General features: G+C 37.4%; 12 protein-coding genes across 12 annotated transcripts; 4 read left to right on the top strand and 8 right to left on the bottom strand.

Annotated features, from left to right (window-relative positions):
- Positions 1-97: 97 nt before the first annotated feature.
- Positions 98-1,048, bottom strand: FDP41_008374 (uncharacterized protein; the record flags this gene model as incomplete). The annotated part of the gene is made up of 1 exon (XM_044712220.1): positions 98-1,048. One exon carries the CDS (start codon positions 1,046-1,048, stop codon positions 98-100), a length of 951 nt encoding a protein of 316 aa, XP_044557880.1.
- Positions 1,049-1,445: 397 nt separating this feature from the next.
- FDP41_008375 (uncharacterized protein) lies at positions 1,446-3,144 on the bottom strand (the record flags this gene model as incomplete). The annotated part of the gene is made up of 3 exons (XM_044712221.1): positions 1,446-1,886; positions 2,016-2,262; positions 2,315-3,144. The coding sequence occupies 3 exons, from the start codon at positions 3,142-3,144 to the stop codon at positions 1,446-1,448; spliced, it is 1,518 nt and encodes a 505-aa protein (XP_044557881.1).
- Positions 3,145-3,758: 614 nt separating this feature from the next.
- On the bottom strand, positions 3,759-4,508 carry FDP41_008376 (uncharacterized protein; the record flags this gene model as incomplete). Its single annotated transcript, XM_044712222.1, has 1 exon — positions 3,759-4,508. The coding sequence occupies one exon, from the start codon at positions 4,506-4,508 to the stop codon at positions 3,759-3,761; it is 750 nt and encodes a 249-aa protein (XP_044557882.1).
- Positions 4,509-4,896: 388 nt separating this feature from the next.
- On the bottom strand, positions 4,897-5,172 carry FDP41_008377 (uncharacterized protein; the record flags this gene model as incomplete). Its single annotated transcript, XM_044712223.1, has 1 exon — positions 4,897-5,172. The coding sequence occupies one exon, from the start codon at positions 5,170-5,172 to the stop codon at positions 4,897-4,899; it is 276 nt and encodes a 91-aa protein (XP_044557883.1).
- A 462-nt stretch (positions 5,173-5,634) lies between these two features.
- On the top strand, positions 5,635-6,654 carry FDP41_008378 (uncharacterized protein; the record flags this gene model as incomplete). The annotated part of the gene is made up of 1 exon (XM_044712224.1): positions 5,635-6,654. The coding sequence occupies one exon, from the start codon at positions 5,635-5,637 to the stop codon at positions 6,652-6,654; it is 1,020 nt and encodes a 339-aa protein (XP_044557884.1).
- Positions 6,655-6,848: 194 nt separating this feature from the next.
- Positions 6,849-7,590, bottom strand: FDP41_008379 (uncharacterized protein; the record flags this gene model as incomplete). Its single annotated transcript, XM_044712225.1, has 2 exons — positions 6,849-7,255; positions 7,539-7,590. The coding sequence occupies 2 exons, from the start codon at positions 7,588-7,590 to the stop codon at positions 6,849-6,851; spliced, it is 459 nt and encodes a 152-aa protein (XP_044557885.1).
- A 366-nt stretch (positions 7,591-7,956) lies between these two features.
- FDP41_008380 (uncharacterized protein) lies at positions 7,957-11,737 on the top strand (the record flags this gene model as incomplete). Its single annotated transcript, XM_044712227.1, has 5 exons — positions 7,957-8,179; positions 8,234-8,514; positions 8,567-8,681; positions 8,744-9,013; positions 9,069-11,737. 5 exons carry the CDS (start codon positions 7,957-7,959, stop codon positions 11,735-11,737), a joined length of 3,558 nt encoding a protein of 1,185 aa, XP_044557886.1.
- Positions 11,738-11,790: 53 nt separating this feature from the next.
- On the top strand, positions 11,791-13,446 carry FDP41_008381 (uncharacterized protein; the record flags this gene model as incomplete). Its single annotated transcript, XM_044712228.1, has 1 exon — positions 11,791-13,446. One exon carries the CDS (start codon positions 11,791-11,793, stop codon positions 13,444-13,446), a length of 1,656 nt encoding a protein of 551 aa, XP_044557887.1.
- Positions 13,447-13,488: 42 nt separating this feature from the next.
- Positions 13,489-14,238, bottom strand: FDP41_008382 (uncharacterized protein; the record flags this gene model as incomplete). Its single annotated transcript, XM_044712229.1, has 1 exon — positions 13,489-14,238. One exon carries the CDS (start codon positions 14,236-14,238, stop codon positions 13,489-13,491), a length of 750 nt encoding a protein of 249 aa, XP_044557888.1.
- A 375-nt stretch (positions 14,239-14,613) lies between these two features.
- Positions 14,614-16,723, bottom strand: FDP41_008383 (uncharacterized protein; the record flags this gene model as incomplete). Its single annotated transcript, XM_044712230.1, has 4 exons — positions 14,614-15,370; positions 15,439-15,472; positions 15,636-16,025; positions 16,087-16,723. The coding sequence occupies 4 exons, from the start codon at positions 16,721-16,723 to the stop codon at positions 14,614-14,616; spliced, it is 1,818 nt and encodes a 605-aa protein (XP_044557889.1).
- Positions 16,724-16,800: 77 nt separating this feature from the next.
- FDP41_008384 (uncharacterized protein) lies at positions 16,801-17,976 on the bottom strand (the record flags this gene model as incomplete). The annotated part of the gene is made up of 4 exons (XM_044712231.1): positions 16,801-17,384; positions 17,433-17,475; positions 17,529-17,696; positions 17,761-17,976. 4 exons carry the CDS (start codon positions 17,974-17,976, stop codon positions 16,801-16,803), a joined length of 1,011 nt encoding a protein of 336 aa, XP_044557890.1.
- A 125-nt stretch (positions 17,977-18,101) lies between these two features.
- Positions 18,102-19,397, top strand: FDP41_008385 (uncharacterized protein; the record flags this gene model as incomplete). Its single annotated transcript, XM_044712232.1, has 4 exons — positions 18,102-18,249; positions 18,312-18,861; positions 18,912-19,080; positions 19,140-19,397. 4 exons carry the CDS (start codon positions 18,102-18,104, stop codon positions 19,395-19,397), a joined length of 1,125 nt encoding a protein of 374 aa, XP_044557891.1.
- Positions 19,398-19,751: the final 354 nt, after the last annotated feature.

A 19,751-nucleotide genomic window follows, 5' to 3' on the forward strand; every position in this document is an offset into this window, starting at 1 on the left:
AACCTTACAAATTTGGAAAGTCAGAAGCGAAACAAAAAGTGTCACAATTGTGATAAAAAACCGTTTAGTTTATAGTTGTTCAATCCTCTTTAATGACTTATTCTCCGCCAGATCCACCCAAATTGACTCCGAGCAATCCTTGCATTTGATCGTACAAGACCAAGACGAGGGCAGAACCGACAGTTCTCAATGCGTTAGCACCAGCACCCTTGAACATGGCATTCATACCTTCTTCCTTGAGAATCTTGGTGAAACAGTCAGCAGTTCCCTTGTAAATCCATTGTTCCTTTGGCTTCTCAGATTGCATTTGGAGACGTCTTCTGACAGTGTCGAATGGATAGGAAGCATAACCAGCAGCAATAGCAGTGGTTTGAGCGACAACGAACTTGGAGACGACACCCAAAACACCGAGGTCATTCTTGTATGGATTCTTTTCTCTCAATGAGTCATACAAACCAAAGTAGACTCCTCTGTATGGAATAATACCGGCAACGGAGACACCGAAACCATTGTAAAGACCTAAGACACCTCGTGGACCTCTAGCAGTCTTAACCAAACAGTCACCAAGACCCTTAAAATCTCTGTTCTTACCAACGTCAGAAGCAAGACGAGTTCTAGCATAGTCCAATGGATAGACAATGCACAATGAACCAGCACCAGCCAAACCACCAGATGCCATCTGGACCAAGAAGAACTTGCCGAACTCTTCCTTTGGACTGTACTTAGGGAAGAGCTTCTTGATGGAATCCTTGAAAGCAAAGTTGAAAGCTTGTGTTGGGAAATATCTAATCACGTTGGTAAAGTTACCTCTCCAGAAAGCAGCAATACCTTGTTCAGAAGCAACTCTAGTGAAGCAGTTAACGATACCAGTATATCTTGGGATTTCTCCTGAACGGATACGTGGGTTAGCATCTTGAGTTTGGATGAGCAACTTGACTCTTTCAATTGGAGCAGTCAAAGTCTTGGCGACAGCACCAGAGACACCACCCAAAGCAAAGTCTCTAACGAAAGCAAGAGTGTTTGATGAAGAGCCGGAGGATTGAGACATTTTTTTTCAAGAACGGTTGTTGTAAAAATTTTACGTCGGTTGTGTTGGAGGAGATGGAGAATTATTTATTGGGTTTTCATCCAATCAATTTGCTACCCACCTCCAACAACAACACAAAGCGCATGAGCTTCCGAACAACAACAACCACAGGATGCCTCGGTTGAAACACACTCCAAGTAATGCATTAGAAAAAGCATCCAAAGATCAAGAATGGAGAGATGACATTGTCTGGGTCATGAGCCAGTGTGCAAATTTGGTGTGTGGATGACAGCGAGTCGGAGGCTCAACAAAAAAGATGAACCTCTCGCGTGAACACCAGTACGTTTACACAAGAACAGAATTTTAATTTTGAGAGTCAACAATGCTATTATGATAGAGCGATTTTATTTACAAATTTCTATTTTTGAGAACAATTATTAATGAGACAAGTCAAATAACGTTGATGATGTTCTCGAATGGCAAATTCTGTGACATCCTTAAAGACAGAGCTCACATTTTCTTCATCCATGGCACTCAATACTCGAATCAATACTGGAGCGTCCTCTCCAGAAGTTGTTGGAATAATTCCACTAGGCACATGAACACTTCGAGTCTTCAAGGCAGCATTGACATATTTGTCTTGTAAAAATTGAACACAATCGTTGACATTCTTTTCATCTTTTTCGGGAGGAAATTCATCTTTAAAGTGCGAAGAGAAGGAAGATGAAGCAAGTTTCGATTCGAGTAAATCAAGTTTGTTGAATAAGACCACAAATGGAATTTTGTGGAAATGTGGATTGTGGATTAAATCTTGGAAAATGTCAAAACTTTCCTTATGACGAGGCGTCTCTCCATCTTCCTATTGAGGAGGAAGAGACATGGCAAGATCATTGAATTTCATCATATGTTTTGATATTAAGGTCATTCAAACGCATAATTTGAAAGTGTGAAAAATGTCAAAACCAATGCATGAACTTGCAATACTTACGTAACAAGTCAAATTAAATTCCGATAACGAGACAACAAACACAATGACATCGGCAGAATTGAACTGATGAATCCACTTTTTTCGTTCCAATCGTTGACCTCCCATATCGGTCAAACACATATTACAACGATCTTCGACTCGATATTTCAATTCCTGAATTCCAATAGTTTTTTCTCTCATCATGAGAATATCCTTTAGAATGGGAGTATAATTGTTATCGAATATCCTTTTAACATTTTCAAAAAAGCTATTTGGGTTTGTTCGAATATTTACCAAATATAATATCAAATGGAACTTACTAGGGAGCTGTTTCAAAGATGTGAAATTCAGATTTTCTTTCATAAGCTTGTTGAATTCCTTCATCTTTCCACAAATCTTCAACAAGTTGACCTATTTCACTTTTAATTTCATTTTCTGGAGTGAAAATGACATGTTGAATGGACTGCTCTGAAAGTTTTGAAACCAAATCTTGAGCTCGAGCTCTCAAATCTTCTCTCGCAATTTGAATTCCTAAATCTTCACATCCTTCGAGGAGCCATCTCACGTTCTGCATGACATTTTCTCGAACAACCTCCTTGTAGTCGTCGATTTCACCCTGGGAATAGTAATAAGTTGGATCCATTTCATTGATGGATTGAGTTTTGACAGCTGGTCCTTCACACACAAATTTCAATTGTCGAAAGAGAGTACTTTTTCCAACTTCACCGGCCCCTAACATGAGCATGGTGATATTTTCTGGATCTATCATCTTGAGACCATTGGTGGAGAGTTGAGAACTGTATCGACGTCGTGGTTGTTGTGAAGAATTGTTGTTGGTTGAGTTTGGCGAATTTAGTGACGATGCACAATTATTACTTCCATACATAGACGAATTGTTACTGTTAAAGGAAGGATTGGAATTTAAATCATTCGAAGAAATCATGATTCCGCTTTTAGCATTTCCAAGCATGACTGGAGAATTGGTTGTGTTTGGATTCGTCTTTTTCGAATTAGTATTCACTTGAGGTATAAAGAGAGCACCATTCGGAGATGATGACAAAGGAGAAGAAGGATGTGAGTTTGGAGGTGATTTAGTTTTTGAGAAAGCTACTCCGTCATTGGCAGAGAGGGCACTGACTTGAATTCCCATGATGGTCTGTTTGAGTTTTTTCAAAAGTGAGATGACTGTGATTGAATGAGAGAGATTTGGAAGAGTTGTTGTCGATGATTTTAAATGTCCGTTTGTTTAAAGGAGCAGAGTTCAGTAAATTGAAATTGATACAACAGAGAGAGAAGTATGGACTAATTGACTCAATGTTGGGTAAGAAGAAGTCAGTCGAGCAATTTGTTATTTTTCTTTTTAATGTGTTCCAAAATAGATCTCTATGTTTCAACAACTTTAGAGACAAAGTACAGAGACATGTCATTCGACATTAGTGGAAAGAGATTAAAGAGGCGTTTGGTGACATGACCGGTCATGACGAACGCAAAAAAGTGGTTGTATTTTGGCGGTGTCACCCATCAAGCACGACAATTAGTGAAGTAGAAAAGTTGAAAAACCTATTGAATACTTTTATTCTGTAAGTTCTTTCAATTTAAGTTTGATTCAAACATGAACTGGCTTGCTTTGGTGTTGGACGTTTACTAAGACCATGCTTGACTTAAGCCATTCTTAGAGTCACTCTGAGTTCACTCTGAGTTTTCGTCTCTCTTCACGGACGACACTAATGTCATCTGGAAAGGAGTGGTTTGGTGTCGAAACAGTTAGATGTTGAAAGTTGTCTTGAGAGAGAGTTGTAACAGACTTGGAATTCTGATTCTTGTTTTCAACAATTTCTCTCCGCTCTTCTCTTTTTCTTTCACTACATTATTCATTTCTCTCCGCTCTTGTCGAATTTCGCTCAACTTTGGGGGCTGAGTTTGAGGTCCAGCGTTTTCACCAATGCTTACGACTGAAGAAGGAGATGAACGTTGCAAACCACTGTCAGAACAGATCATTGGCTCCATTTTGATGTCATTCACATTGTTGGTCGTCACTGCTTGGCGTGCCACGTGAAACAATGAGGGAATGATTGTGGCTTGGTCTCTAACATGTGGTGGTGATTTCGAGTACACAAAGTCATTGAAAATATTCAAAGTAAAGATCGCTGAGGGATTGAGTTTGTCGACGTTAAACTTCCCAAAACTATTTCCCATAACTTCAGGTAAATCGGCGAACATATCCTTTCCCGAAGGTCCTTTAAACAGTGTTTCAATATATTCTTGCATTGAGAATGACAATTTTGGACCATTGGAGGAGCAGGCACTGACACGAGCTGTATAAAAAGGTTCTCTGTTAACCTGTTGCTTAAACTGTTTGTACCATTCAAAAACCATTCTAAAGGGATTCTGATTTTTGAGGAGATCCTTCATGGGTATGTCATTCAATTGAATCAGCTGATGCAAATTCGTATGAAGGACCACCATTTTAGACAATGGATCGCCGTCCGTAATAGCACACTGTTCTCTGGACATGTATTGAAACAAGAAGAACACAACGAATTTGCCCTCTTCAGGTGCCTGAAGCAGGCACCTTCTCATCTAAGAACTTGAGAATGGCGTTAAGGAAATCCACTTCTTGTGAGAAGGCCCATGATGATGCTGTTGCAATACTATTGGAATCTCCTTTCGAGAGGAACTTGAGGAGAGCTCTCAAAGACATCATCACCTTCTCCAATGGAATTGAAAACGTAACGGAAAGAGTTTGGTTGATCATTCGAGAACCTCCCCTCAAAGTCAAACCATTCTCCACAAAGTACTTGCAAAAAGTTCATACCCTTTCCATCCACAAGACTGTTCAAATACGTTCTGAATTTGGTGCTGAGAGCACAAACCATGCGTTCACTGTTCTCCTTTGGATCCATCAGTGGGAATGGGGATCCGTGACAAATTCCAAACCACATCCTGGACGAAATGGACTCTGGGACATATCAAACGTAGCATGAACGGTTGGAGGTTCCCGAGAGGTTGTTGTGGTTGGAACTTGTTGTTGATTCACCAAGTAGTTGGAGTAGGGTGGAGGAATCTCCAATGGGTTTCCCTTTCTCAAAATCATTTTTCTATTTTCCAACTTGTAGATGAGTTGAGAGGGATCGGAGGGATCACGTTCACCCATATTGAAGGAAAAACTTCCCATCATGCCTTGTGGGGTAAATGATAGAATCTGTTGAGGTATGATTCCGTATAGAAATAGGGTGGTGAGTTTGGAAGTAGAGGAAGATTCCGTATAGAAATAGGGTGGTTGAAAAAAGCAACAACATGAAACTCCATTGAGAAAAAGTTTTCTTCCTCTACTTCCAAACTCGGTGTTTGCAGATTGGAATGGGTTTCCTTATCAATAGAAACCTTTTTGTGCTAATTTCCAAATAAAGGTTGACATTCCTTTGATAGGTGTCAACCACTCGCATATTCTCCAACATGTGGACACTTAATTGTTGTGATAAAGGATCCAGTCAACATGATGATTCACAGTTCAAGAATTGCTTGTTGCCAAATCTTTCCTCCCAAAAACCTTGTAACACCTCTCGGACAATTTAAAAAGGACAACAACAGTTTCCTTTTGACTTTTTGAATTTCATAAAAAAAGATTGCAATCTTTGGAATGAAGTTCTTTGGCAACAGCAACAAACGCAGCTCTTCCTCCCAGAACCGAAGCTTTCAAACTGCTTTTCAGGACAGTGAGGACACAGATGAAGAAGACTTTAAAAGACTTCCAAACTCTTCCAGCAGTAGCAACAACAACAAACTCTCTCGAACTCTGTCGAGTGGAAGCAGTAGCAGTTCATCGTCGCATGCTTCTTCTTGTCATTCTGCAATGGCTAATTTGACATCACCGATTTCAACGATAGTTTCTCATCACCAATTTCATCCACAACAACAACACCATCACCACTCACATCCAAATCTTCCTTCCTTCTCGACTTTGTGGACCCTCGATGATCAGCAAGATGCAATTTCAAACATGCATCAGGTTCAACCTGTGAATATTGCACCAAAAAATTCAAAATCCAACGACTGCCATCAATTTAAACATGACCCAATCAATGTACATAATAATAATAACAATAGTAATAATCAAAATGAAACATACTTCACTAACGAACAACGCCCCCATACCTACACCATCTCATTGCAATGGAACAAGTCAAAGAAAAAGTTTTGTCTAGAGAATGATATTTCTTACTTTTCTCAATTCACGAGGAGGACATGCTTGCTGACATTTGTGCAATGGCATTGGATCAAAACAAATATTAAGCAGCCATGTAGTAAATTGTATCAAGACATGTTATCGAGTGGTGGGTCTTCCTTCTTTAGTAAACAGCCAAGTCAACAAAAGTTTCAAGAATGTGAAAAACAATTGAGAAATCTTCTTTTGAAAGCTCAATGCAAGCTGAATTGCAGCAACGATTTTGATGATAACCAATACCACCGACAGCCTCTATTTGTAAGTCGTAGAGATGTTGCTCTCGTTCTGAACGAATGTTCGACATGCAGAGGCCACTTGTTCGAATCTATTGAACTGCAGCTTAAATTTCCAAAAGAGGCCTCACTGAGCGAACTTTATCCACCAAAGATACTCATCCATATGAAAGAATTTTCAGATGATTTGATCGAGAATTAGAATTTGCAAGTTTGCAAACTATATGTTACGAATAAAAATCATTTTAGGTGAAGAAATTTATGATGATGCTGGAATATATTCAAAGAAAATATGAATTGAGCTATCCTAACAATTACTATTATTGTAATAAACTAGAACTCCATGTTTGCAATTATTGTAGTGAACGCTTCTTTGACCTCATGATTCAATTGAATCTATTGTGTGAATTTCATTTGTTCCGAGAATTTTCTCAATGTTTCTTCTGGAGTTTCTTCTTTCTTTTCAGTCTTCTTTTCATAGACAAATTCAGGAGCCTTTTCTGCGTCCAAAAGAGTCACGGTAGCCATGATGGCATTATCTCCTCTTCTATTCTTCCACAATCTTTCAATTGATGTATATCCTCCTTGTCGTTCCTTGAATCTCTCTGGGAAAGTTTGAATAGCCTTTTGGATGGCTTCCTCTTCATACAGGTAAGATTTAATTTGATTATGTGTGTGTGGAGTGTTTTTCTTTGCCAGAGTAACCATCTTATCAATAAAAGTTCTCAATTGCTTAGCCTTCATTAACGTTGTTGTTATTTTGTCATGTTTAATAAGTTGTGTTGTTAAACTTCTGAAGAGAGCTGTTGTTATGATATCGGAAGTGAATAGGAGAAAGAAAAAGACATTCATTGTTGTTATTTATCATTGGGTAATCATGTTGTCATTCCAATCAAAATCATAACACGAATTTGTTTCCAATCATCATCATTCAAAAAATAATTGTTTCATATCCCGAAGAAGTAATAGCATCATCATCATTCCATGTTAAAATATTCATATAAATATATATAATTAATAACCATCGTCGTAGATATGATTTGGTCATTAACATTTACACGTTCATTGACTCTCGCTCCCACTCACCTTGTCGTTGGGCTGCATCTCTCGAAAAATGCTTGAAAAAGTGTCCTTTCATTTTTTTGTTTATCAATTCTTGAAGGCTCTGAAAGAGGAGCGAAACCCCATTCACTTCTTTAAATAAATGAATTCAACAACATTTCTTTTTCCTTGACTTTTAGACATTATTAAGAGAACCCTCTCAATAAAAGTGAAATGACATTCAATCTTGTCAAACTGCGTCATTCGCGCCAAAATTGTAGTCCATAATTTGAAGCAAGTTTTTTAAAAAAATTATGCATAACCGATATCAGTACTCGTTTCTGCACGAGTCTAGGAAAAACAAGAGTGAGTTTCTTTGAACACAATGATCTGGTCGTGATGATGACCGTAGTATTTAAATAAATTATAATCCTATTGAATAGAGCCCTATGAGCCAAAACCGATGGAGGAGGTAATGCTACCTCCTTTAGAATCAAGAAAGGAGAGGACTCTTGCTAAATCGCTGGACAACCAAGCAACGCATGATTTATTTATTTTGAACAAGGAAGAGATATATGAATATGATATTAAGGACATGAAAATGACGAGCTCAAGAGAAGTTAGACATAATCCAAACCTTGCTCAAGCGAATGCACCTCCACCGAAAAAGACCAAAGTTACTTTCAGTAAGTACATTTGAACTGTAGTTGCTTGATAACGAAGACCTTTCAACCTTTTAGGCCGAGAAGATTTTATTGATCCCATCATTTCCGAAGGTATATCAGTTGAAGACTGGATGAAGGAAAATGAAAATTTGTATGACTTAAAATTCAAAAGGGATGAAAAGAGGGGAAAGAAGATTCAAAAACGCCCTTTTACCAGACCGGAATCTCAGTCGTCACTTGACTCGGGAGGCATGAGAGAAGGGACAACAAAACTTCCAGTTTTGAAAGATGTTTTTTTGAAAGAAAAACCTCCTTCCAAACAATTGGTGCATTATTTGGATATTCTAAGTGGAGAGGTAAGTGTAAAGTTTTGGTGCTGTATCAACCTTCCTTTCATCCGTATTCCAGAAACAATCCAACACAAAAAAAATACAAAAAGTAGCACCAGATGACGAAGAGGAAATTTCCAAATTAAAAACAGGTGATGACGCTGTGGCATTCTTTTCAAAAGCAGGAAAAAGCAGTACGTATTTAATATTTGTATCTTTGAGACCCAATTAATTTTCTATATAATACGTCAATCAGCCGCTGTAAAATTTGTATACTTAAATAGAGCCGATTCAAATGGCGTGGATTATAGACCGTATGATCTTGTGGTGGTTCCGAAGAGTGACACCAACCCAGAATATTTTACAATGTCTTCTACAGGTGTGGTTCATATTTGCCCAGGACAACCAACAGAATACATGTCACTCTCTGAATGGATGAAAGAATCAACAATGTTTAATGTTTTACGGCGAATTAGGTTCTTTAAATATTACTTGGTTCACAAATGCTTTAGATTATGGTATCAAAGTATGTTTTCAATAGTAAGCTCAATATTTTGTTTAATCAATTTATTCAACTATAGACGCAAGGTACCTCAAGTACAGCAAAAAGAGATTGGACCTTGCCAAAAACTTTTTCTTGGCCAAAAAGACATTTTCTTCATCCATTATGAAAATTCACAAGTTATCTTACGATTTACAGTATACACCAATTATGGATTTAAGAGAAAAAGAAAATTCTAGTGAACCATCTGTGACCATTGAACAATTCCATGAAGCCCAAAAAGAACTGAGATCCAAGTCTTCTAAAACGTTTGATGAGATTATTGAAAAAATGGAAGAAATCTTGGTACAACTTTGTGAGGACGTCACTTCACGATCTCGTGTTCCAGATATGAACGCCTCAGAAAATATTGAAGCTTATCTGAGTGGAAAAATACCAACTATTGAAACAGAGGATGACTTTTCAGCAAAGAAATCAAAGTCTATGGTGGAGGCTCAGGAGGAAGAAGAAAAGAGACAACGCGCTCTTAAAAAAGCAAGAGAGGAGGCGGACATGCTTGGAAACTTTATTCGTGTTTCAGACTACATGGCAGTTGAGTCTCTCGTTACTCTGTCTAAGAAGATCCTCGACAAGTTCAAGGTCACACTCCAAGAAACAAAATCAATTTTATTCTTGGTCAATTTACTTTTCAAACAAGATGGTAGTGGAGACATTGTATTTGAGCCCTCTGAGGGTTCTATTATGCATGTTCTGCAATCTAATTCTGATGAAATTGTTACTACAGTCAGTCAGGTTCCAAGATTATTATACATGCGTAAATTCAAGGTTTATTTCGATAACATGGATAAATTCAAGATGGACGAACATTTGAGACAGCTTCATGTTGGAAAGGTTTTGCAACGGGATGAAGTATTTAACTCAATCAAATCGCAAATAGAAATGATGTTACATAATGATTTCTTGAAAGCACTCGAGTATGGAAAGGACTTTGAGGGTCTCAAATACTGGTATAAGTTCGGAAAAGATTGGGATGAAAAATATGCAGAAAAACGTCACACTGTTCAAGAGTTTACTGACAAGATTAAGCATGTGAACGACGCTCTATTGGAATTGAAGAGAATGAACTTTGTACAAGAGAAAGGAATTCTATTTATTGACAGCAAACAGCTCAGAAATACGCTACAACCTATCATGGAAAATATTTACGAACAAATCAAACTATCGATCAGCATTACTTCTCGAGAAATGTGTCTTGAACTTAACAAAAAGTTTGTCGAGAGGGTGAGAATAATGAAAGAAGAACCTACCAAGTTAAAAGATTTTGCCAAATTTATCGACAATCATAACAAGATTAGGAAGGAAACTCGACAACTCATGATAGCAGCAGATGAAGTTGAAAAGATGAACGAGTTAGCAGCCAAGAACAAGGTGGAAATGGAAAGAGCCGATCAAGTTGCACTTGAATCGCTCAAAGAAATCAAAGACGAATTTCTCCAAGTATTCAAGAAGGCTGAATTGTACAAAGAAAATAATATGTCTTCTAAGAAGGCTGAGCTGGAGGAAAATGTACAAAAAGTCAGTGATGACTTGTTAGATATGATGACAGTTTTGAGAAATCCTCCGTTTGTTACAGCCGATGCTGACCCAGTTGATGTGTTGGAGAAACTTTCAAGACTTGGAGAGGAAATTGCACAATTTAAGGAAAAGACAGAAATCTATAAAGAGTACCAAGTGCTGCTAGAAGCACCTGTAAAAGAATGGACAAACTTGACAGGAGCAGAAACTCAGTTCAATATTAGGAGTCAAATATGGAAATCGATTGATGAATTCTCGAAAAAATCAGAAGTATGGGACACCACAGACATACAAAAACAAGAAATTAGCGAGATTGAACAAGAGGTTGAAAAGTACTATCAACTTGCGAATGAGTTGAGCAGGTTTGGTGAGGATGACGTCATACGTCTTCTCAAAAAAACAGTTCAAGTGTGGAAAGATAATTTACCAGTCATTTTATTGATCGGCAATAAGGATTTGAAACCTCATCACTGGGAACAAATTTTCAAGGGCATGGGCAAGGAGTCAGCTAAAGGTGCTTCATACACTCTTAGACAGCTTAGTACCCTGGGAATATTTATGTACAAAGATCTAATTTCCGAAGTTTCTACTGCGGCCTCAGCGGAGGCAGCTCTCTACAAGAAACTGGAATATATTGCACAAGTTTGGCGAGAGACTGATTTAGACTTTAAAGCTCTGCCTCACAGGAAAGATTTTTACATTTTGAATCAAACAGAGCCCATACAACGACTTTTGGATACTCACAAATCAGAGCTGAAAGAAATGTTGGAATCCAAATATGTGACAATAATTCGAACAAGAGTTGAAGATTGGATCAAGAAATTGGACAATGTCTCGATAATTTTCCATGAATGGCTTTCGTGCCAAAGACGATTGTTGTCATTGGAATATATTCTCACTTCTGACCTTATCAAAAAGGAACACCCAGAAGACGTGGCTAGATACATTTCAATTAGCTCTGAATTCAAGGACTTGATTAGCAAGACAAGCCTCAACAGAAATGTATTAGTAGCAACTCATGAAGAAGGAATTCTTGATTCATTTGGTAGATGGAACATGGCTTTTGATGAAATTGAAAGCAACATCAAATCTGCTGAAGAAGGTGACGACCTGATTGAAAGCGAGGAAGACGACGATGGAGAAGAAGACGATTTGGAAGACAATGATGAATAAACCTTGCTCGAGTGGGGTCTCAACCATGGTTCACTTTTGTTTTTGAAAAAAAAATGAGCAAATTTCATCAAGGAAGACACCAAAGTTTTCATGAGGATAGGAAATCATCTCAACCTCGGAGAGAACCGTCAACGACACCTTATCGGCCAAGAAGAGGAGATTATGATGGTTTCACAACAAGGCAACGATATCATGATAATAACCATGAGCAACATTATCGCTCAAAATCGTATGACAATGAACGCTCATCATCATCGTCCTATTATTATAATGAATCATCATCAAACAATAGATCATATAATAATCGCTCAAATTATGGAGGCTCATCTTCATCATCCACAAGAAGAACAAACTCCTATAACGAATATTCAGCACCAAGAAGAGAAGAACCACCAAGAAGAAGAAACGAACGAATGAAGGAGACGCGTGAAAAAATTGAACACAAAGAAAGCAGTAAAACAGAAGCTGCTTCCTCACCAACAAGAGACCTAGAATACGAGGTTACTCTTTCCGATGAGGAAGAAATCTCAAAACTAGGCATTAGTAACGAGCAAGAGGAGGCAAAGGAAGATATTTCTAATTCGGCCAACTCATCTTCAGAAGAATCATCATCCGACTCTACAACAAGTAACAGTGAGGAAATAATATTTGATTTTAGAAATTCTAAACGAGTAATTGCAATGATACAAAAACTATGCAATGAGAAAAAACTCACAAAAGAGAACAATGATTTCCGAAGCATTTTGAAGCAAAAATTAATATCGACCATTCTCACCCAAACTAGAGAATTTTTAGGAGACAATGCAGATGAAAAGTTTATTAGAAACTTTGAACAATACATGTCAAGGCGATTGATATATCGAAATACAAGCCATGCAAACCAATTTTTCGTGAAAAAAACAACTGAACAAAAGAAAAAGACAAAGGACGAAACATTCTTTGAATTTCTGGAACAATTAATTATTCATTTTGAATGGGACTCTAATGGACTCTCTGGAGTGCTGCTAGAACCGGTCCAATGTTTGTTCGTTACTAAAGAAGGAGAGAAGAGCTACGATTTTGAATCAGCATTCATGGTTATTTTTGCCAAAAAGCTCAATGAAAATAAGTCCAGTTTTACGTACAAGTTTTTGATGTGCTGTATTGAGGATGGAACTCTAAGTTTTCCAGGTGGAAAGAAGTTATTCAAATCTGAATCCCTTGCTGATTGCATAAGAAGAGAACTGAATGAAGAACTTTATGGATATAGTGTGAATGCTGGGTCTTCTATTAGACGAGGACCACTCTGTTGGATGGCCAACAATGCAATTTTTGCTCATGAGATTGAATGGAAACAGGTTTTAATCACTCAACAAAATATTGAAAACAACTATAACAAATTGAAAAAGGATGGACATATTATGGAATATAATATTCATCGTGTTTTTGACTCGAGCGTTCTTGAGTCACCTACTCTCGATTTGGACAAGGTATTAGAACAAATTAAGAGATTCAAGTATGGTGAAGAAATTATTTCATATAAATTTATGTATGACAACAAGGTCGAGCAGTTGGATGGAAATAGAAGTTATTTCTTGAAACAAGTATGTCGATTATTTAAAGCCAACATTAAACAACGACATGCAGAGGACGAAATGAAACGTTTGCAAAAGAAGCCACTCACTAAAAAGGAGAAGGCAAAGAAAAAGAGGCAAAGAAAAAAGAAATAATTTTCATATTTTGTTCTAATAATTTACATTTCTTTATTATTTTCACAGAAGGTCAAAATTCATGTCACAAAAATCTGACATATCACCGATTTGATCGGAAGGAACAGTTGTTGCCACAGGAGACACCATGGTCGTGCCTACTGAAGCAAAGTTCTCGAATGGTGCCTCTGTTTGGAGGAACATGGTTTCAGAAGCACTATTCATTAAAAAGCTTTGAAGCAACATTTGCTCGAGAACTTTCATCAATTGAGCTTGTTGTTCTACCGAAAAAGGATTTACAAAGTTGAGAGAATTTGGTGAGGAGGAAGTGGTGGAAGAACTTTCACTATTGTTGATATTAAAGTTCTCGACAGTTGGTTGTGGTTCTTGTGTGGATAGAGTAGAAGGTGGTTGCTCAGGAGAGGTTGCATCAAGCGAAGAATCTCTTGTATTCTCCATGCATGGTTTTTCTTGTTTCACTTTCTTTGATCTTGGCTTGCATGATGATGTTTTCGCTGTGTGTGTTTGCTGTTTTCTCTTCTTTCTTTGATTTCTTTTTTGTTGTTTCATTGCTTGTTGGGATGAGGTATTCGAGGGATTCACCTCAAGAACAAAATAATTCTCTGTAAAGTGGTTGCACTGACGTAATTGCTTTCTCAACTGAGTGTATCTTCCACTAATTTTACCAGTGACTTGATGAGAGGGATCAATATGATTGTGTTCATCGAGCAATGGGTCTGTAGCTCCTGCTGCTCGTTTAAGAGAAGAGCATGATTCAAGATTCGATGGTGGTAAATCTGTCGAGTTCATCATGAATTGGATCATTCAATGAGATGTCTTGGGATGGAATCTCGTTCTTGTTGTTGTTGTTGTTTTTGGAGGCAAGTTCAGTGGAAGAGACACTGCCAATAAGCTTGCTTCAAGTAGTGGGGTTGAAATTTTATTTTGGCAAGAATTGTTCCACTCAAAACAACTCCTTAAATGTGCGAATTGGAGTGCAAAAAAAATTTCTATTTTTGAAACTCAAACAAAATTAACGGATTAGGTAAGGGTTCGAATTAGGAGAGCTATTCTTCCTAACATGTGGACAAACACAAACTATAATTTCAATTTTTACTTTCTTGGCGAAATCCAACTATGTGTCTTACCGAACAGTTTCATATTGCCAAAAAGGAATCTTTCTCAACCTTAAAAAGGTTTTTCAGGCCACACCCATCCAATGATTGAGTAAATAATATCAAAGACCACTGCAAATAGGAAATAGACAGCCACGATTCCCACCGTAGTGTAAATAAATAATTTAGGAAGAGGTACTGAAACGATGTGATGAACATATTGCGCTCGGCATGAAAGAAGGAGAATGAGAGAAATGAAAAATCCACTTTCAAGGTTGAGAGCCATTGATGTAAAAACTTCCATCACAGTCAAGAAACTTCTTGGATTAATTTGTGCCATCACATAGGTGGGTAGAAAAGTCGCTCCATACAGAAGAATCTTCAAGAGCAAACTCAAACGTGAGGGTTTGTGTTTCAGGAAGGATATTTTGGAGAAGAGAAATTGAGAGAGACGTGAGGCATAACTGCCAGCTCTCTGTTGTGCCATTTCAAAAGTTTTCACATAACCATCAAGCATGTGTTTGGCACCAAAAGACATGGTACAAAAACTCACGGTAATGCTCAATGAGATGAAGAATTGAACGAAATATCCTAACCAGACGTATTGAGGATATTTTAGTTTGATAATTTCAATGATGGGGACGGTGGAAATTTCTCCTTTTTCTTTAGATTTGTGGAGAGATGGATAGTTCTTATCTGTGGATTCTTGTGGCACAATTCTCAACACAAAGAGACACCACAGGACATTAATGAGGAAGCAAACAAAGAGACCTAAAATGGCGCTCCATCGAAAGATTTGAATTTTCAATGCTTTCACTCGAGATCTCATTCTGAGTGGTGATGTTAACAAAATGTCGGCAACAAGTGTTACATTGGTTATTCAAACTTTAAAACTTACTCTGGTGTTGTTTCATCTTCGTCTTCATTAACAACTGCATGAGGTTGACTTTGACGTACAATTTTCGAATATCTAGACCGGTGTTATGTTGGGAAAACACATGTGTGATTACGTGTCACATTACCACAGATTCAGATTCAATACTTACACTGCAAGGAAGTTACAAGAAATTCATTCAAAAACCACACAATACTTACTCACAGGCAACGTGTTCATCACACCACCAAGACTCACTGTTCCAATCAAGAAAGGATGTCCAATGTATTGAAAATTGTCTGTAAACTCCAATTTCGTTTGCCCACTAATAAATCCTACCAAGCCAACCATGATTAACAACAAAGCTCCCTTAAAGATGGTTGCTGCAGAAATAATGTGTGATAAAAACCGTTCAAGTAAAAGTACAAATATGGTTAATATTAAAACAAAAGCAGGAATAAAATATGGATAGTAATCCTTAATGTTGAATAATGAAGCTATTGCAATGGGTCCAGCAATCGAGTAGCTTATTAAAATTGAGATAAAGTGAATGATGACGGAGAAGTCGAACAAAATTTGAAGTGCTCTGTTCAAAAACAATCTTCCAATAGCTGTTAAAAAATCACATGAATAAATTATGCATGAAAATGTGACGACCGTTCAACTACATACTGTGCAAGTCAGGTTCAAAAACAACTGGTTCTTTGTTTTCTTCTTTCACTTGAACAGTGGTTGCAACGTTTTCCTGTGTAGTTTCGAATGGCTCTTCTTGGTCGTCATTGGTCCGAGTAAGATCGTCGACATCTTCTCTTGTTTTTTCTTGAACAATATTTTCTTCTTCCAATGATTCTTTTTTACCATGTTCTTCCTTCATAATTAATTCTGTTTTTTGAAGTATTTCAGTCAAATACAAAATAATCATTGCTTGCATGATGAAGCAAACAACAAAAGTTGAAAAGAATGGCCAAAATCCAGTTTGATATAATTTTACTGGTAATCCCAATATTCCTGTTCCTAATATTGTTGCAATAGAAACAAAGAAGGTTAATACTCCAATCATCCATATTGATAACTTGTCTTTGAATGAGAGAGGTTCATTATTTCGCCTTTTGGCAACTTGCTGCTCGATGAAATCATGAAAGGCTTCTTCATTCATGCCTAGATCTTTATCCACTCCTTGACTTGGAGGATGAATATCCTCTTGATCAACCAATGGATGTGTTTGGTCTGCAGGCGTTGATGAAGAAAGATGAGTAATCTCCTCTTCTTCGGGATCGGAAGGATTTTCTTGATGATCGTTTGTTTGCATTTTTTGTTGGATTACAAGAATTGTTTTTTTCACAACAAATATATCATCAAAACATCCATCTAGATTTTTTGATGGATTTATTGAATTTTTGACAACTCTCTGCTTTGTCGTAATGCAGTTTTCAGTTTGCTGACTGTTGAGGAAGGCCTTGATGGCAATGTTGAGGTCGAGGTGGTGAGAGAGATGGAGGGCGTTATGGATCTAGAAAGTATCTTTTCCTTAGTTGCTGTTCTGTTGGAGTTTGACGATGTAATTGAAGGATGTAATGGTTTGAGAGGCGTTGATTTCGTCCTTTCTGGAGGAGGTGTAGATATTCTTGCTTTTTCTTGAAGCTTGTTTTCAAGAGCTTTCAAGTCCGACATGCTAGGAACCTTATATTCTTGCATTGACTTGTTATACGAAAATTCCTCATCAATTAATTCTCGAATATATTCAATGTCCTCTTGCAAAATTTCTTTTTCAAAACTAAAGGCCTCCCGTATTTTACAAAGAACTTCCTCAATGGAAAGAAAATTTAAATGTTTTTCTACTTCACTCATTTCCAAACCTGCAGAGAAACCTGACGATGAGCTCGTATCACTTGAATGGGAGGAGTGACGTGAAGATGGACGTGGAGTTTCAGGTCGACTGGGAGGCCTTGATTCATTTAGAATAAAAGACACTGCCAATGATCGAGTTCAGTGTTGTTTGATTTTGAAGTCTTACTTACATGCTTGTTTTTCTTTGTCAGACTCTACACAAATATCATGTTGCTGAAAACAATGCTGATGGTTAATGATTACATTCTATGCTTTTTGAAACAAACCTTTTTCAACATTTCTGTCAGAGTTTGAATATTGAGTTTAACTTTTTTGAAAACCGTGTCTCCTTGAAATGACATTCGTTCCCATTCAATTTGTTTTTCGCTTTTAATAGTTTCTCCTCTGTAATCATGTAAAATCTCGATCAAGCTTTGTAATTCGTTGTGTAGCTCCTAAATTCAATTTGGAAGATATTTGGTTTTTCAAAGTTTCCAATATTATCGTTGATCAACCTACTTCATTTTCCGAAATAATTTTCTCTCCAATTTGTCTCCGAATTGCATCTCTTTCCACCTCTTTAATACATCTACAAAATTGAGTCCAAAGTAAATCCTTTGTTGCTAACATCCTCACTTCGGGCACTCGCCCCATAAATTTGTCATACCAAATTGTTTCTAGTTTTTTAGAATTCAATCCCACTGTAATTGTTGTTTGATGATCATATCTACTCATTCCTTAAAGTTGATGGAGCCGCTGATGAGAGGAAACTAATGCTGTGATTGTTCGTTTTTTTGGAGCTAAAACTGTTTATTTTTTGGCGCAAAAAGAAACTGAACTCCAAACAACAACAAAAAAATATGAAGTCATCCACTTCTCACTCCCTCAATACATCATCACTCTCCTCCATGTCTTCGGCGTCATCGATCGATTCATTAGAAACTCCATCTTCATCATCCAGTGCTAGACATTCTCACCGTAATTTGAGCTCCATCAGCGAGAGTATTGGTAGGTTTTAGGAGAGTTCCGTATAGAGGTTGTATAAATGTCTTTCGTTGTATTCCTCAAAGGCTTGTCTTTTACTGTATCTAAAAACAAGTTTTTAACGAATGATTCTGAAGTGTTTTGTTTAAAATTTAGTCCAGATTCCAAATATTTGGCTGCAGGATGCAGTGATGGATTAGTCCGAGTATACACAGTTTCCGATGGTAAAAATTTGTACAGTCTTAACACAGCAAAGAAACAACAATTATCTCTTCCAGTGACATCTATTAAATTCAAACCGCACTTTGGATATGGTTCATCACAGAATATTCTCTTGGTATCAGGATCTAAGGGAGTTGTACAACATTGGCATGTGACGTCGGAAAAAATGCTCAATGAAATTGTTGAGCAAGATAATCAGGTTTACGTGGTTGATTATAGAAAGGATGGTTCATATTTTGCAACAGCAGGAAAGGATTCAACTGTTAGACTCTATGATGAGGAGACGAACATTTGTGTAACACAAATGCGAGGAGGAAATGGGGTAACCACTGCTGGACATACCAATAGAATATTCTCTCTCAAGTTTCATCCTAATGATGACAACATTATCATTACGGGAGGTTGGGACAATACGTAAGTATTGAAATTGTTCAATTTGAAATGTCCTAATACTTCAAAAACAGTGTCCAAATTTGGGATAAGAGAATGGATTATGCAGCTCGAAGAATTTTTGGACCTCATATTTGTGGAGATGCCATTGACGTCGATATTAATAATACTTTGCTCACAGGATCTTGGAGGTCAGAGGAGCAACTACAACTGTGGGATTTTGGATCTGGTAAATTAATTGAGGTAAGTGAAGTTGGGAGTTCATCAACTCATCATTCAAACCTGATTTCTCTTTGCAATAGAATATCAACATTCCTCATTCAGGTGGTCAACATACATTGAACGCATATTGTGCTCAATTTGGTGACAGCTCAGGTTCACTGATAGGTGTTGGAGGATCTGGAACAAATGAAGCCCTTATTCTATCGAGAGGATCTGGAAAGGTAGTTGGAGCAATCAGAGAGCTCGAACGAGCTGTCTTTTGTCTGTCGTTTTCATCAAGCCAAAATCACTGTGCTGTTGGCACAGGCTCTGGATCCATTTTCCTCTTGCATAAGTAAATAAATTAAAATCCAACAAGGTTTTTCATATCTCCCGTGAGGTGTTAGGTGTTACAAAGTCAACACGGTATAACAACAGTTCATGATCAGCCATCTTTTTCTCTACAAATATATTTCGGACTAGAAGTGTCAGAAATTAATAATAAAGTTTGTTATCATCATGATATTGTTGACAAAATGATTCCACACAGAAAAATTTTGACCAGACTCTAATTCTCCTTCTCGTTTGGAGGTAATTTTGTTTGCGAATTGTGGTTTTGACATTTTTTTAATTAATTTCGAAAGAGTCCTTTTGCTGCACCTGCAAGAAACCACAAGCAATTCGCTATTCCCACTCTTTTGTTGTTGATAGAT

Source organism: Naegleria fowleri, assembly GCF_008403515.1.
Source record: "Naegleria fowleri strain ATCC 30894 chromosome Unknown tig61, whole genome shotgun sequence".
NCBI lineage: Eukaryota > Heterolobosea > Eutetramitea > Acrasida > Naegleriidae > Naegleria > Naegleria fowleri.